Source organism: Camelus dromedarius, chromosome 26 (genome assembly GCF_036321535.1).
Source record: "Camelus dromedarius isolate mCamDro1 chromosome 26, mCamDro1.pat, whole genome shotgun sequence".
Taxonomy (NCBI): domain Eukaryota; kingdom Metazoa; phylum Chordata; class Mammalia; order Artiodactyla; family Camelidae; genus Camelus; species Camelus dromedarius.
In genome coordinates this window covers 9,527,024-9,543,532 of record NC_087461.1, presented here as the reverse complement: position 1 = coordinate 9,543,532, position 16,509 = coordinate 9,527,024, and the positions used below count along the sequence as shown (strand labels likewise).

Sequence of the window (16,509 nt, the reverse complement as noted above, 5' to 3'; positions counted from 1 at the left end):
AAGAAATCCTTAGTGCATTTAATCTATTTCTTAAAACAGAATTTTAAAATAGAATCTTTTCGCATCTTTTCTCACTCATTGCTTTGTCTTCTTCATAGCACAATCTGAATTTTTTTTGTTGTTGTTACTTTATTAGTCCCTAGGAGAGCAGGGATCTCCTGTCTTGTTCCCTGCCCCACCTTATGCTTAGAACAGCCTGTGGAGCACAGAGAGTATTCAGTAAATACTTGTACAATGGATTTTTGTTCAATTTATTGATTTCCTTTTTAAGGAAATATTTCCTTGTACCTGGTTTATATTTTTCAGGCTACATTTTTGGTTAATAATAATAGCAAACACATAGAAATGCTTAACTTTGTGTCAGGTTCTGTTCTGTGCATTTCCCATATATTTATATCATTTAATCCTCACAACTCCATGAGATAGTCTCACTTTGGAGATGTGGAAACTGAAGCACAGAGAGGTTAAGTAACTTGCCCAAGGTCACACAGCTAATAAATGGCAGAGCCAGCACATAAACATGGATAGACTGGCTCCAGAGTCTGGATTGTTAACTATACACTGTACTACCTCTTTCTTACTATTTCTACCCCTCTTTTTCTTATTTAACAGGTTTACTTCTTTCTCCAGAATCTTTTTACTTTTAAGTAGAAGATACCTAGATAATTTTAAAATAGCCTGAAAACAGATTACTCTTGAGCAATGCCAAGTATAGTTATCCTTTGCAGAACATCTTTAAGTACTTCATTATCACAAATTTAAATGTCCACTGTGTACCCAGCTTAGCAGTAAGCTAATCTCAGCTGTGCAACATGAGGCTAAAAATACATGTCAGGGTTCTGCATGGCTGAACATGACTAATATGCCCCCTTTTTCCCCTGCCAAATGCTGGTCATCCAGCCATTTGCTGATAACATGGACAAATTTATAAAGCAAATAATGACAGCACAACACTTGTTTGACAACATTTGTGCAATAATGAGAACAATAAGCAGCAATTATGCAATGCAGAAAAGAAACAGTCTTTGTTTTTACACTTGGTTGGGAAGGTAACATTTTCAGATGTTTACAACCTCTGTTGCTTTGGAATCACGCAACTTTTTTCCACATTTTTATGGCATAAGCGCATCTATAGTACACAAATATGTGCACGTAGAACTTGACATGAAAAATAATCCATATTGTGTATCTTGGAACCTATCTCTTTTTTTCCAGAATAGGTTGCGCTCACATTGTTAACAGGCATCATAGCACGGTAGAATGTGCACCCTAGGAAAGAGATATAGGTGTTCCCAAGGGGCTGCTCTGCCCGGTGTAGTGAGTAGTCATTGAACTTGTTAGAAAGGAAAGACCTGGATTCCAAAGAAGGTGCCTGTTTCAAAGATTTATGTAATTGTAATAACGTTCCTTTAGACTTACATAAATCAATTTTATTTTTGTTAAAATTGCAATTCTCAGAGCTTATCTGGTAATAAGACAGGCAAGAAACCAGGACTATTTGACAGCATCTGTGATAATTAAAGAACTAACCTTTTACTGTGTCCAAATAGTATTAGATTTGGGGCGGCCTGAATTAGAGTATTAGACAAATTCTGAAATTAACCACGTTCCAGGTTCTAATGAAAAGCATCCTAAACTTTTCACATTGGAACAAAATATTATCTTAAAATCAATTTGTCAACATTCTCAGAAGCTTACATTTGAACTTGAGTGATGAGGTGAAGTTAGCTTAGGTTAATACTCCATGTGGAAAATGACCAATAGGAAAAAAGGCCTTAAAAAAAAAAAGAGAGAGAGAGACAGACAGACAGACGTGGAGATTTTAGGAGGCCATTCGTAGATATCCCCCATTAAAAATTTTAAAAACAAAGATCACAAGGAAAGCTTCTGGAAGCTTCTGGAAATGGATGAGCTGTGCCATAAAGGAGTGAGGCCCTTCATACCAGGGCTGTTTCATGCAGAGGCTAAATAATCCCTTATCCCACAAGTGATACAGGTTACTCAGGCATCTGAACTGAGGAGATTTATGAGAGCTTATGTTTTTATCTGTAGTGGCCACAAGGTCCAGTTTCAGGAGCTTCAGAGGATCTGTCTTATGGGATTAAAAGCACAAGTACCTATATAGTAGTTATGAAATATACTGTCAATCAGAAATTTATGTACATCTTACCTATGTATGTGAGATATATAAGATCAGCCATATAAGATAAATATATATGTTACTTGCATAAACATTTATATATAATTTATACAAGACTGTTGCAAGTATCTTCCAACGTCAGTGCCCTGGCATCCTTAATTCACAGAGTGTGAAGAAAACAGTATTAATCTAGGGAAACGCCACACAATAGTGACGAATCCCAAGAAACCAAATTTATCAGATAATTGATTAGCTTGCCATAAATTCCCATTAGCTATTTTCAGGATGAACATTAATCCGATAAATTAAAGTTCAGCTGCCTCCCATTTGATGTAATCTTAATTCTAAAGTGGTGCTTAGTAGCAGCTATAAATGAAATGACTATTTTAATGCCGCAAGCAGAGAATTACATCGCCTTTTTAAGAAAAAAGTGCCTTTTAAAATTGTGCTCGATGACTCACCGCTTCTGTGATAGCCCACAAAATGATCAGCTGCACTGGTTATGCTTATAAGGTCACAAGTACCATAGTTCGAAAATACAAAATGAACCAGGCATCCAGCAAAAAAGTGACAGGCACACGCTAGTTCTTTTTACTTATAACAAATCTTACAGAAGTTTTTTTCTTGTCAGAGGAGTCTTGGCCAACATTAAATTCCTCCTCCCCCCACCAAGTTATAATGTGGAGTGTAATGGAACTGAGATAATGGGCTTTCTCAGCCTGAATGGAGGCTCTTAATGGGTTTCTTGTTTAACATAATTAATTGGTGAAAATTTAAAACATATTTTCATCAGAATTAGATATCCTGATGGACTAAATCAATGGGCAGACTCTAGCAAGATGAATGGTCCCTGGAATCATGGGAGATGCTGCCTTGAAGTTGTAATAATTAGCCAGATGTGGAAACAGGGCTGAGCAGGACTGAACATGACTTAAGGGCATTGGTTGACAGAAATCTCAACATAGTAATCAGAAGGAAAATGGTGTGATCTGTGGATGCATTAATAGTACGCAGCACAGGAGAGACGATAACCTGTTAAACTGAACGGTTCTAATTAGGATGGGTCAGGCTGTATCTGAAATACTGTGGACACCTTAAGAAGGAGGTGGAAGGAAGAGTTGGAATTTGTACTTTGGGGAGCATTTAGAGAGTGTAGGGGGTCAGTGCCTAGGTCCAGGCAGACTGTCCAGAGGAACAGAAGTCATTGACAGCTGTGTTCCCACGTCTGGAATTCTGTCCTGTGAACTAGGCTGTTTCCTTACGGCCAAATGGATGCAGCTATGGGGGCATAGATTTGGGTTTCATTAAAGGAGGAACTTTGCACCAGAACTTGCAAAATTTAGAGACTGTGATGGCCGGGTTGAGTTCTCCTTCAGTGGAAATTTTCAAGAAAAACTCAGTGGGGGAGCCAGAGAAGGGATTGATACATTGGTCATTGTCCTAGGTGGCTTTCCTTTTTTATGGTAAGATTGGATGATTTTATTTTAAAAAATTATTTTTATAATTATTACTTTAATCCTTCAGGAATACAGATGATCTAAGTTAACTGGGTGGTTAATTCTATTTATTAAAGTCTGTAAGGACTTCAAATTCATGGGAAAGTTTAATAAACTCATCTGTTCATTCATTCACAAAACATTTATTGCATTTCTGTTCTGTGTCATTCACTATGACTGGCACAGGATATTAAAAGATGTGTAAGATATAGAAATAGCTCTCAAGGAGCTCATATTGGTAAAAATGTTTTCCTTAAGTTTAACTGTATTCTTTCATTCAAAATTAGATCTTGTTTTGTTTTTGGTGAACACTGTTCTAGTTTTTCTTTTTAATTTCCTTTATTCTGTGCCAAGTAATTCCAACTTCATTGATTATCTTCTTCTTATTTAAACATTTAATATATATTTTAAATTAACTTTTAGAAAGCTCATTCAGTTATTCTTCTTTTATTCTCATTCATTTAGTTATTCACTCATTCATGTAGTCACTAATGGAGCAAATATTTATTGCAGTTTCCTTTGTGTCAGGCACTATTCTGGGTTCTGAGCATATAGTGAACTAGACAGTTATGTTCTAATTAAGGAAGACAAAAAAATAAATAATTCTATAGAAATTCAACCAAGGCATTAAAACTTGGGAAGGGAATAAATAGGCTACTATGGGAATAGACTAAGAGTAAGGGGATAATTTGCTGTCTTGTGGCTCCTCTTTAATTTCTGACTCCATTGTTGAGTTTGGTTACTTCCACTTCTCCTTTTTTTAAAATATATTTTTATTGACGTATAATCAGTTTACAATGTAGTGTCAGTTTCTGGTGTACAGCACAATGCTTCTGTCATATAGGAATATACAGATATTCGTTTCCATATTCTTTTTCACCATTAGTTGGTTACTTCCACTTCTGAAGCAGTCCTTCTCATCGCTCCTCTCCATCCCCGGGTGGGACAGAGTCAGGGTGGCGACAGTGGGTGGCACTGCCCCTTTCTCTAACACAGAACAAGGCTTGACGTGCCTGAGAATTTTGTTATATCCAAAAGTTAGGGCTTTTGATAAGCTTTATATTATATTATAACTGTGCCTCCATAAAGTCGTAGTGATCAATTAAACAATGAACAATTCACTTTTAAATACCCAATCACTTTCCCAGTTTTGTCATTTGCTTTCCCAAGATTTAAACTGTGAACATTTGTGACCCTAAAACCTCTTGGATTGTGCAATATTTCCCAAAACCATAGTTGAGGTTTAAGCTGGATAAACACAAGTCGGGATTTCAGCGTGTGGGCAGAGACTTTTCACATAAAATGACCAAGAGTTAGAATTAGGAGTTTAAAGGGAAGCACAAAGATGAAAGTCTTCTGTATGTAATCTTGTTATAGAGGCCCAGGCAAATTTGACCATCAATGGTGGTATTCAAATATATAAAATCCTAGCAAAACACTGAAATTTAATTGGTAAGAATTTCACACACCTCTAAATGAAACTAATAATTATTTGTGTTTTTTTAAAGATTGCCTACAGGCAGAAACACGACGCTGCCAAAGGGATCTCAGATTACGCCCACATGAAGGAGCCCCCCGAGGTCAGACATGCCACGGAGGTCACCAAGCACCAGAGTAACGTAAGGGAGCCATTCCTCATGATTTTCTGCAAAATTGTAGTTTACCCATGTCAGGGCTAATGGGTATGTTGTTGGAGTTTAAATATGGCAACACTCCTATTCACAAAGGACTTGAAAGTTTCTTTTATTCTTCTCTCTCAGTGTTCGGGCAGAAGCATGTCTGAGTTATTGTCAGTGGTCATTAGAACCTTGTGGAAGGCCTTTAGAATGTCAGGCACCTGCAGACCTGAGCGCTGGGTTGTAAGCATTTCCTAGAGCCTCCTTGACTTGATGGTGATGCTCCCAGGGTGTCCAGTCTGGACTCTCAGAAGAACTGGGAGAAAGAGTACTGGAAATCAGTGGCCAGGGGAGAATGGCCCACCAGCGCTAGCGAGCTTGCAGCCCACTGTGGCTTCGTTTGGGATGTGTGTGGCCACACGTCCGACCCAAGAGGAACAGGTGAGCAATAGATGCCTAATGGCTGCCTTAGCTGCAGAAGCCAAGGGAGAGGAGACAGGCCTGTGGAAAACACATTTCTGCTCTGGTTACAAGGAAGCAAGTACATCAAAACTTTCATGAGTTGGCTCAATTACTGCTGCCGTCTTGGGGACCTGGAAGGATAGTTTCTTCCTGAAATTTCAGCAGAAGCTTATTTGTCTCCCTGTCATGACTTATTTGCTTTCTAGAAGGAACACAGGAACTGTTCTTTATGGGTTAGAATCAGTTAAGATAAACAGTTCGCCTTGCTTGGGTCAAGAAAGTCCCTTTCTTGGAAAAGGACCTGAAACGTCACGGCACGCGGGCGCTGTCGCACCCCTGCACGGTGACTTGCCGCCTCTGCGGCCGCAGCGCCCCCGCTGTGCAGTGTCCTTTTGAAGGATGGCGACAACTCCCTGATGCTAAATTGTAATAGATCGATGCTTGAGTATAAACTGAGTGAGGCTTTACATTTTAATCCAAATGTATAAACACATGCCAAAACCAAAAGTGCTTTTGTAGGATGATTTAAGATTGATAAGAGATGAAAAAGTCACATGTCTGTAATTACCAGCAAGTCCATTTTAACAGGATGCTTTATAAGAACTTTTGCTGGCAGAATGACTGTCGCAGTCTTAATAACTACCACTTAGCGAGCACGGCCACACACGAGGAACTGTGCCAAGACTCTGAGCATTTCCAGTGCTCACAGAATCCATGCACTGATTCCCATTTTGTATAAAAAAAAAAAAAAAAAAAGAAATGAGACCAAAGAATCAAACTCCCAAGTCCACTCTTTCTGTTACAGCCTGCTGCCTCCCTCATAAAGGTCACTGGTTATTGGTCAAGATTTTAAATGGAATTTAAGGAATGTAGGGCAGAATAGGTTCTCACCAGAATTCAGATCCGCGGATGCAGTGCACTGCAGGAAAGAAACACCGAGACACTGAGCTCCCACTGTTTGGAGCTGAAGAAACTTTGAATTCCCATAAACACTGTGGGTTTAAAGGGTGGTACTGGTGGTCCGGGGAGGAGGCTGGCATTACCCGGGTCCTCGGGAGGCCTTTTCTAACTCTGTAATTCAATGAAATTCAAATACGGAAGTTCCTTATCATAGAACCGAGGTTATTATTTTAACTCTGCCTTTTCTTTTCAAAGGTCTTTGATTGAGGGATTGGGGGAATAGCGTATAAAGCCCTTTTCTCCTTCATTCAATACTGTGTACTTATGGGAGATGAATGTATTTACTTACACTCCTCTGCCTCCTTGGCTCAACCTTTACATGCAAAGTTTGTACACATAATAGGATTTAGAAAGTGTTTAAGACTATTTACTCAGATTTAAAGTGAGAGTGATATTTGTATCCTATCTGTGAAGTCGTTGATATTCCCTGAGAGTCAAGTCACTTAGAATAATACATTTGTTGTCCCTACGATATGAAATTTAAACGTGGGTCTGGAAAACCACCGGAAAGCAAGTAGGTCTCTTAGTTCAGTAAGTGTGGCTGCAGCATCCCCGTGAAAGACAAAACCGTGTCTCCCGTAAGACTCAAGGGTGATGAGATTCACTCGCAGAGAATTTAACTAATAGAATTACCTTTTCATAATGTGGGGTGTCACTTTGCACTGTGCCTATAAATGACTTCATTTAATTTAAAATAAAACATGTTGTCCCGTGTGCATCTGATTTACCTAGAAACAGTGCATGTCAGCATCTCTGCGTAGCTTTTTATGTTTCCATCAAAACCAATTCAGCTTTCTGATACCTGTTAGAGAACCAAGAGCTTGGGACAATTGTAGTTCAAAGCTTTTTATTTCTCCCTCCTTTCTGGTCAAACTTTTTGTTTTCTTTATTGCATTATCTTTATTAAGTTAGTTGATTGTCTTTAAAAAAATTTTTTTAAATTGAAGATGGTGTTTATAATGTGTTAATTTCTGGTGTCCAGCATAGTGTTACAGTTATACAGATATATACATTCCTTTCCATATTCTTTTTCATTATAGCTTATTACAAGCTATTGAATATAGTTCCCTGTGCTCTACTGTAGGACCTTGCTGTTTATCTGTGTTCAGGCTTTTTATTAGAACATTCATCTGTAGGCCAAATGGAACAATTTTTCTTTCAGAACCTTACTGTCCCTTATGCCTTTGGAGATGTGAATAAACGGGGCATGAAGGGAGGATTCTTTGTGACTGGCCAGCTGAATTTTCACCTCGGAATAACTGAGAGTTCCGAGGGGAAGCGTATTCTGAAGTCAGTAGCCTCTTCTTTCAGCCCTGGATTCAAAGATCATGAAATAGGAAAAAAAAAAAAAAAAAAAAAAAAAAAAGGTTTCTCATAACATCCTGCCCTGTCACATAGGATAGAAAAGGAATTGGGGTTAAAATGCTTGCTCGGCTACATGTTGCCTGGATGACCTTGGACCAGGGACAGAGATCTCCAAAATTGGGCTTTTTCACATGTAAAACTGGGGCAATGCTGTCTACCTCGCGGGGCTCTTGCAAGTGTTAAAAGAGATACGATATGTGAAGGGCCTTGTACAGGAGCCCACCCAGAAAATATTTGTTCTTTCTGGTCCTCCTCCAGTTTTAAAGGGTGATTTAAGAGTTTAGGGTGATATCATAGTTAATTCAAAACAATGAAATGAGCTTAGATTTATGAAAAAGCCAAATCAATATGAAATTTATATTAAGCAGCATTTAGGTCAGAAGGGCATATTCAAAAGGTTCCTGAACCCATTTAACTACCTATCTTGATACTGTAATCAAAAAATGATTAAAAACAGCCAATCTAAGGTTTTCTTTGGTTTTTTTTTTTTTTTTTTTTTTGGTATCTTAAGGAATTTACCCCTGCCAAATTTTTCTAATGTCATTAGAGGAGCTGAGATATTCTATCCTGTGACTTTCCCTAAAGATGGGCTTGAAATGAAAACCCCAGTAACATTATTAATTTTCATCAATCTTATCAGAGGCGTGAAGTCCGATACTTCTAAAGTCAAACAAATTTTAAACTGCCGTTTTAAGTTTTATAAATAATGTTGTCTGCGTAGACTTGTGATGAAATCGGAGTGGTAAACTTTCCCAAAACACCATATTGGTAATCAGTTCAGTGTGTATTAGAAAGAAGTATTCAGCAGGGGAAACCAGAGACTTAATGTTCTTTTCAAGAATGATAAATGTACTTTCTTAACATTAATAAATACTTATCAGGAGACCAAATTTCTATTCCATCAGAAAGTGGAAAAGCTTAAAGATAAATCAATAAAATGATACTGGGAAAACATTTATGTCTCTGTGATTCTCTGATACGACTTACAATAACACTGCTTTTAGAATTTAGCATTGAAATGGGTATATTAGTATTTTGTTCATCTCTAAGGCAGAATAGTTAGTAACATCTATGTTGCTCTCTTTAGAAGATTGTGGTAGTGATAAAATTAAATCACGAATAAGAAGAAGTTAAATCGTGAGTAAGAAAACTTTTACCAACCCTAAAATGCTTTTATAAGCAATGGAAATACTACCACTAAAGACAAACTGTTAGATACAGCTGTATCTTTTACACCATCGTTCAGAAAATTGAAAAAAAATTTTTTTGTTTTCTGATAAATATCAGATTCTGCATTTACTCATATTTAAAAGGTTTATATTTTCTTTTAAAAATAGTATTTACGCTTTAATGATTTAGTTTTCTTTCCTTTTTGTACATGCAGCATGCCCAAACAGAGATAAACCTTATTAAGACAGAATTTTGAGTCCTTGTGCCTATTTGATGATGGCTTGGAGGCTTCTCTTCTGTGGGAATTTATGATAAAAGAATTTCTTGGGAATGACTGAACTGGTGTTTTGAGAGCATAACTAAATACAGGCTACGCTCTTCACTTCTGTCCTGCAAACTTACTCTGTGTAGTTTCTTCTCACCAAGAATCATTTTAACCATCACCAGAGTAGCAACGGGAATAGATGAGTTTGGGGTCAGTTCGGTTTGATTTCTTTGTCTGTCTGCTCACGCTGCCCTGAGCCCCCCAGGTGTCTGTCTATGGCTTCCATCCTGGATGCCATCCCTCAGCTCTCAATCTTTGCATCTCCAAGTGCTTGGATTTTGCCATAAAGACCATCATGGTAGAGGTTTTGCTTGTCTCTAGTTTATTAACTCACCTGTTGAGGAATCTCACTCAAATCACTGTTGTCTAAATGTGACAAGCTTGCGGCAGCATCACTGGGGATCCTTTGCCCAGCTTTTCTGGCTGTACATGGAGAAGGCAGGCATCCATTTCATTTCCATTTTCAATATCTAATACAGCTTCCTCTTATCGGCCAAGTCCAACCCAGAACAACACAAGGAAGGGGTTTCCGGATGACTAGTTCCAGACTGGGGAGCGAGTGTTTGGAGCCCAGTTGAGTGCAGACTGTCCAACACAACAAGGGTGGGGTGAGGATTTAATAAATGAATGCATGTAAAGTGTTTGGAACAACACCAAGTACGTGGGACCCTCTGCATGAAGGTAGGAAACACGCCTTAGGAAACGAGAGTAGAAAGATGATAAGGGGAGAACGATCTGAGATGAAAAGACAATAAAATGAGGTGAAAGTACCAGCCAAGGGGGAAAGGGAACATGGTGATAAGGAAGAAATTCAATGATAGATTTTGGTAGAATGAAAAACTTAAAAGAAAATTTAACCATAGTTGATTTAAAATATTGTGTTAGTTTCAGGTGAGAGAATTCAAGTCTTTATTGGAGACAATAAAGAACAGATTTGACACTCTGGACAAACATGAAATGGAGGCTGCATTTGGACCTTCTAGAGTCAGTGACAGAAATCCATCTCACACTGGCTCGAGTGAAAAAATGAGAATGTATTGGCTTGTGTCATTGGGAAGTTCAGGCCACCTTCAGGCATGACTGGATCCAGAGACTCCACAGTGTCAGGAGGGCTCTCCTCTCTCCCCGTCTCTTGGCTCTGCTTGCTTCTATGTGCCGATAGGCTCAGTGTAGGTGGTCTCAAGGCAATGGCTGGTATTTCCAAAATTAAGCCATCCTCTCAGCAGCTGATCCTGGAGGAAGGGGCAGAGGCTCCTCTCCCCAGCCTCAGATCCACCCATGACTCTGGCCTTGCTTAGCTGGGCTTCTGCCTTCTATTTAATCATGGTTTCCAAAGGGTTGGGGCATCTGATTGGACAGCTGTCACATGGCCACTCCTGTCACTAGGAAGAAAGGCTGCATTGGAAGCCTCGCCAGATTATGTGGAGTGAGGGAGGGGCAGTTTCCAAACAAAAAATGCTAGGCAGATTTAAAAAAAAATAGCACATGTCCACAACAAAGGAATAATTTAGGGAAATGATCCCGGTACGTGGAAAAGGGCCAGGAAATAAGTTCAGTTGGGGGAAACGAGCGCAGGAGAAAGAGATCAAGAATGTAAAGTGATAATTTTGGGTAAACCTGAGGAAGGAACCAGTCCGTGTTTGAGAAAATATCGTATATGGTTATATACTACTAAAAAGATAAAGTAGTTTATCTTGGGCACAAGGTAAATGTGTAAAAGTTATGATAATAGGATAACTGTTGTATTTCCCTGTTCAAGACCTGTAGAAGGTAAGGATGAAACTTCATGGAAAGCTGCAGTAAAAGATTTAAAGAAAGGGAGAAATATACCTTCTCCTGGAAACAGACTGAAATATTGTTGAGATATCATTTTTCCCTAAATATTTTGGTAGGTTTAGTGTGATGTCCATTAAAATTCCATTTGTTTCCTTCATGGGACTTAGCAGGATTATTCTGATGTTCATTAGTGAGAAGAACTAGTTTAAAATTAAGAAAAAAATGGAAATAGAAGAATAGTGAAGGGAACTTGGTCTAATGGATGTAAATCCTTATAGTCATACATGTAAGAAATGTGTGAGTGAGGCAGTGAATGTTCAGTCGTTAGTAGGGTACCTGGTACATAATAAATGGCCAAAATTGAAAATTATTATTATTATTGTTATTATTTCTCCCCCTCCATCTTCTCTTTCATTCTCTCCTGCACTCTGCTGATATAGTAGGGAAGAAAACATTTAATAAAATGAGGTAAAATCAGTCATTGACCCTTTGGCTTGTACCCATCCTGGGTTGATGATTTTCAGGAATCTCTGTCTTTCTTCTTATTCAAAACAGTTAAAAAAGAAAAACAAAAAACAAAGAACATCATCTCATCATGAGAAGACTGCCTGGAGAATTGGTGGAGGGGGTGGCTGTCCCTTGTTTCAATACAGTGAGCATGTAGGATTTGAATTATTCAGGAAATAGAAAAATATATACATATATACATTCTTTGACCTTCCGCTGACGCACCTCTCTTCTGTCGTGTAACATTTTTATTCTTCCTCTGTTCTGATGGGCTGCAGGAGGGAGTAAATGCATATTGGGGACATTTGAGAAATGTCAGATGAGCCTCCCTCGGCCCTAAGTCCCAGGTTAGGTGGAGGGAGGGGCGGAGTCCGCTCAGGCCGCCACGTGTCCACACCAGCTGAGCTCAGACATCCTTGCAAAGAGCGAGAATCGGGGTCTTAACTGCCTCCAGTGCCCCTCAACGTAACCCCCGTTCCTTGGACCATCCCCAAGCCCCGAGCTTCTGGAAGGTCTGCCGTGGCCAGGCTCCTGAGCTTTCCTCCTGTGTGGCTCAGTGGTGTCCGCTTGTCTGAATGTGCAGCTCCTGTCAATCTTCATATTTGTGTTGAGTCACATATGCCGGCCTCTAATTTGCAATTTACATGGATGACGGGGCCCTATTCAGAGTCCGGCTCCCGCCGCCTTTGTGCTGCTCACCTCTCTTCATGCAGTCATTAGGCTGAACAGCGTATAATTAGGTAACCCATGTGAGGCGTAGGTTTCTGAAAGGTTGCAGCTCTTTACAAAAAGTAAGGGTTTCCATTTTTACCTTCATTCTTTTCTAAACAAAAAGACATTTCCCCCCTATGGCTTTCATCTGAATGTGGTAACTTAGGAACAGTTAGTATGGTAGGTGGGTAATAATTTTGGTTTGTTTGTTTGTTTTCACCTGAGAGTCTGTTTTTGTTTACACCTCTGGCTTGTGTTTAACTCGGTGCAGGCTGAGGTCGACCGGCCAGCATTTGTAGATGAGTGTGTTGCTTTTTGAAAGCAATCGCAATTGGCTGATTTTAAATCCCTAAAGATTTAAAACTCACCCAACAAGATAACTCAGATTTCCCTTTATTTTTGTTTCTTTTGCTACTGGTGCACACAAAACCTATGGTAAAGCCTATGAAAATAGACGTGGTGAAGAAAACAGACGTTATTGCCAAAATTCTGCTAATTGTATTTAAAGCTGTGTTCACTTATCAGACAGGTTCAGGATTATAAACATAGTTTATAAAATAATCAGTGGTGAAGCCAATGCAAGCTCTTAAATGGAACTGTGTATACATGTTTCATTGAAATAACATAACGTGTTAGGGAGCCTATCGATACATTAATGCATTATCACTTCTTAAACTTGATATTATTTTTGAAAGAAACAAGAATACAAATTTTTTTTAACACCTCAAGTTTCGATTGGAATTGTACAGTTTGTAGCCTTTTCAGACTGGCTTCTTTCATTTGATCTTTTAAGTTTCTTCCATGTCTTTCATGGCTTGATAAATCTTTTTTTTTTCACTGCATATATATTTTTAAATTTACATATATGTACTGTTCATTGTTTCTAAGGACATTTAGAGCTTTAGCTTTTTAAGCTTACATAGTTATCAAAGGAATAAAGCCAACCACAAAATATGAATTAAACACCTCAAGTTTCAAAGGAAAATAAGATACACTGAGATTATCCAGAACACGGAATCACAGTGGTCAACTGCAGAATTCATTAAAACACAGATTCTTGGGCCCTATTTACGAAAATTCTATTGCAGAGGACGAGGGGTGGACCTCAGGAATCTAAAGTTTTAATAAGTGACCCAGCAAGTTTGCAGGCGGCATTAGGAATCCTTGTTTTATATAAATGCAATTTATTGTGCATTTCGTATAAATGTTCAGTTGTACATTTCTGTGTTCTACCTTTTATGCCTTGAAAAAGTGTAAGTAGGTTCTAAGAATGACTTTCACTTCACCCTTTGAATTAAAAATTTAGTAGAATCTAGTGTAGTGGACGAGTCAACTACCCACCAGAGAATTTGTCAAATAGAACTCCACATGGCAAATAGATATTCCTTCAGCTCATGACTGATCTTAGGAAACAGAGAAGCAGACAGACTGGAGAGATGTTGTGATGCTGCTCACCAGGCGTTACATGAGTTTGCTTCTGGTCTCTCCTCCCGTTGGTCAATCAAGTTCATCTAACCAGCTGCTATCACCTGAAGCACATTTGGCAAAATTTATATGTATATATTTTTCTCTTTAAACCTCCATTTCCCACACTTTGATTTGATTGCATCTAATGTGCATTCAGAGGATGAATATTCCTTACCATAAATCTTTTTATTTCTGGAGGATCAAGTCACTGCAATGATATTTACTAGAATCAACTATCGGCACCTAAGACTGGGCCTCCCAGCTGTGAGCATTTGAAGCAATCAGAAAAGGAAGAGAAAGGTGTGGTTGGGAGGGTGAAAGTTGGAGAGTTCCAAAATTTCACACACCCTCATCCCAGGAAGTGACTTTCCTATACTCGTGGGCTGGGGCTTATCCTGTATCTGCTGGGTTCAAGACTGTGGGATGGGTAGGTTAACACTCTTGATAAGGATATTCTGTGTATGATTACACACATATACACTTACAAAGAATGACATGCTTATGAGGGTGGTATATATAAAATCTCGTAAGATTGGTTTTTTTGAGGGGGCAGTAATTAGTTGTTTGGTTTGTTTATTTATTTAATGGAGGTACTTGAACCCAGGACCTTGTACATGCTAACTACTGTGCTCTACCACTGAGCTATCCCCTCCCCACTACGATTGGTTCTGAGTCAAGGTCTTGGTGTCATATTTCTTATGTTGTAAAAATTCAGTTCATATGCAGTGAGGCATCAGCATAGTAAAAAGAGAATATATCTATCCCAGGCAATGTTGCACATAAATTTTTTTAAAGTGTATTCATTGGGCTTTCTAAAATGATTATGGCAAGGATAAATAATGATATGGACAGCAAGGCTCGCAACTGCATGAATTTACTCTTTTTTTTCAATTAAAACTGTCTCTTTGATCAGATTTTTTACAGAAAGGACGTGCAGGACACCCACACGTATAAGGCGGGGCTTGACAGACCAGACATCAAGATGGCGACGCAGAACAGCAAGATCATAAGCAGTGTAATCTCTCTTTCTTATCTTATCTTATTCTTGCAGGAGACGAAGCATGGCTTTGGTATTTGGATGGTTAATTTAGTTAGTGAAATTAATTAATTTGAATTAATGACATCTCAGGTTTTTTATTTGATTTATCTGTGTGACTATGCAGATTATTTGGGTATGCACAGAAACTGCCCAAACTCAGCTTGATTATGGATTTTGTTATCCTACTTTTAAAGAAATAAATACCATTCATATAAGGTGTCAGATAACATTCAAATATCTCAGCCTGAAAGTCAAGTTTGTCCATCATCTGGTCTCATATTATTTCTTACTCTGTCCCAAAGGACTTCACTTGGCTCTATTTCCACCTTTTTTTTTTTTTTAACTTTTTTTTATTGAGTTATAGTCATTTTACAATGTTGTGTCAAATTCCAGTGTAGAGCACAATTTTTCAGTTACACATGAACATACACATATTCATTGTCACATTTTTTTTCGCTGTGAGCTACCACAAGATCTTGTATATATTTCCCTATGCTATACAGTATAATCTTGTTTATCTATTCTGCATTTGCCTGTCAGTATCTACAAATTTTGAACTCCCAGTCTGTCCCTTCCCACCCCCATCCTTTGGCAATGTTTCCACCTTTGCTGTTAACTGTGCAGATCCTCTTCAGCTGACGTTTTCCTATACATCAGAGCTGTTTTATTTTCTCTGAGACCTCCTTCTTGGTTAACACCATCTTACTTAAACGTACTATACATCTGGTTAAAAATGATAACTTACCTTGAACCAATTATTCACGTAACATAAGCTCTACTCCCCTTAAACAAAGTCAATAACTATTCACTAAATTCAACTGCATGTTAACCAAACAGGGTTAGATCAGTTCCTAAGACTGAACAGAGCCATAAGATTTATCTATATATGTAGCATGCAGGGTCTCAGTGATCTAAAATTTTCTCCTGGAAAACATAAACACAATGATGATGATGACTGTACACATAGACTCAAACTTAGTAATTATTTTACTACAAAAAGTTGTTTATTTAAATAATCACACTATAAAATCAGTTTCAGCTTAGTGGTCAGCATTTTAGTATTTGGTGAGTTGTAAGGAATTTTTTTTTTATAGATCGAGGGTCTGTTATATTATATTTTGGCTATTGTCAATGCAATTTTTCATTGGCAAGTGGAAATATCTAACATTCTCTTATTTATTCATTTTAGGCTGAATACAAGAAAGGACAAGGAGTAATGAACAAAGAGCCTGCTGTAATTGGAAGACCAGATTTTGAACATGCTGTGGAAGCTTCTAAACTTTCTAGTCAAGTAAGACTCTAGTGATGATTCCACAATGATTTTATTGAGAGATTTTGTTTCCAGCAGTACTGAAAAATATTTTATTTTAGATAATATCTTTAATTGCAAGAATAGGCAGCGATAATGTTTCTGTAGCCATGTCAGATAGGATTACAAAAATTGTAAATTTCAGTAAGGGATAAAATAAGTCTAA

General features: G+C 38.2%; 1 protein-coding gene across 12 annotated transcripts in view; it reads left to right on the top strand.

Moving 5' to 3' along the window:
• NEBL (nebulette) overlaps positions 1 to 16,509 on the top strand; it is a 310,416-nt gene that overhangs the window by 224,509 nt on the left and 69,398 nt on the right. For 10 of the 12 annotated variants that reach the window (XM_031444720.2, XM_064479370.1, XM_064479369.1 and 7 more), the window contains 3 exons: positions 5,145 to 5,255; positions 14,909 to 15,010; positions 16,224 to 16,325. The exons of the other annotated variants lie outside the window; for them this stretch is intronic. In XM_031444720.2, coding sequence (XP_031300580.1) covers positions 5,145 to 5,255; positions 14,909 to 15,010; positions 16,224 to 16,325 — 315 coding nt within the window. The remainder of the gene's footprint in view (positions 1 to 5,144; positions 5,256 to 14,908; positions 15,011 to 16,223; positions 16,326 to 16,509) is intronic. 12 annotated transcript variants of the gene reach the window in all.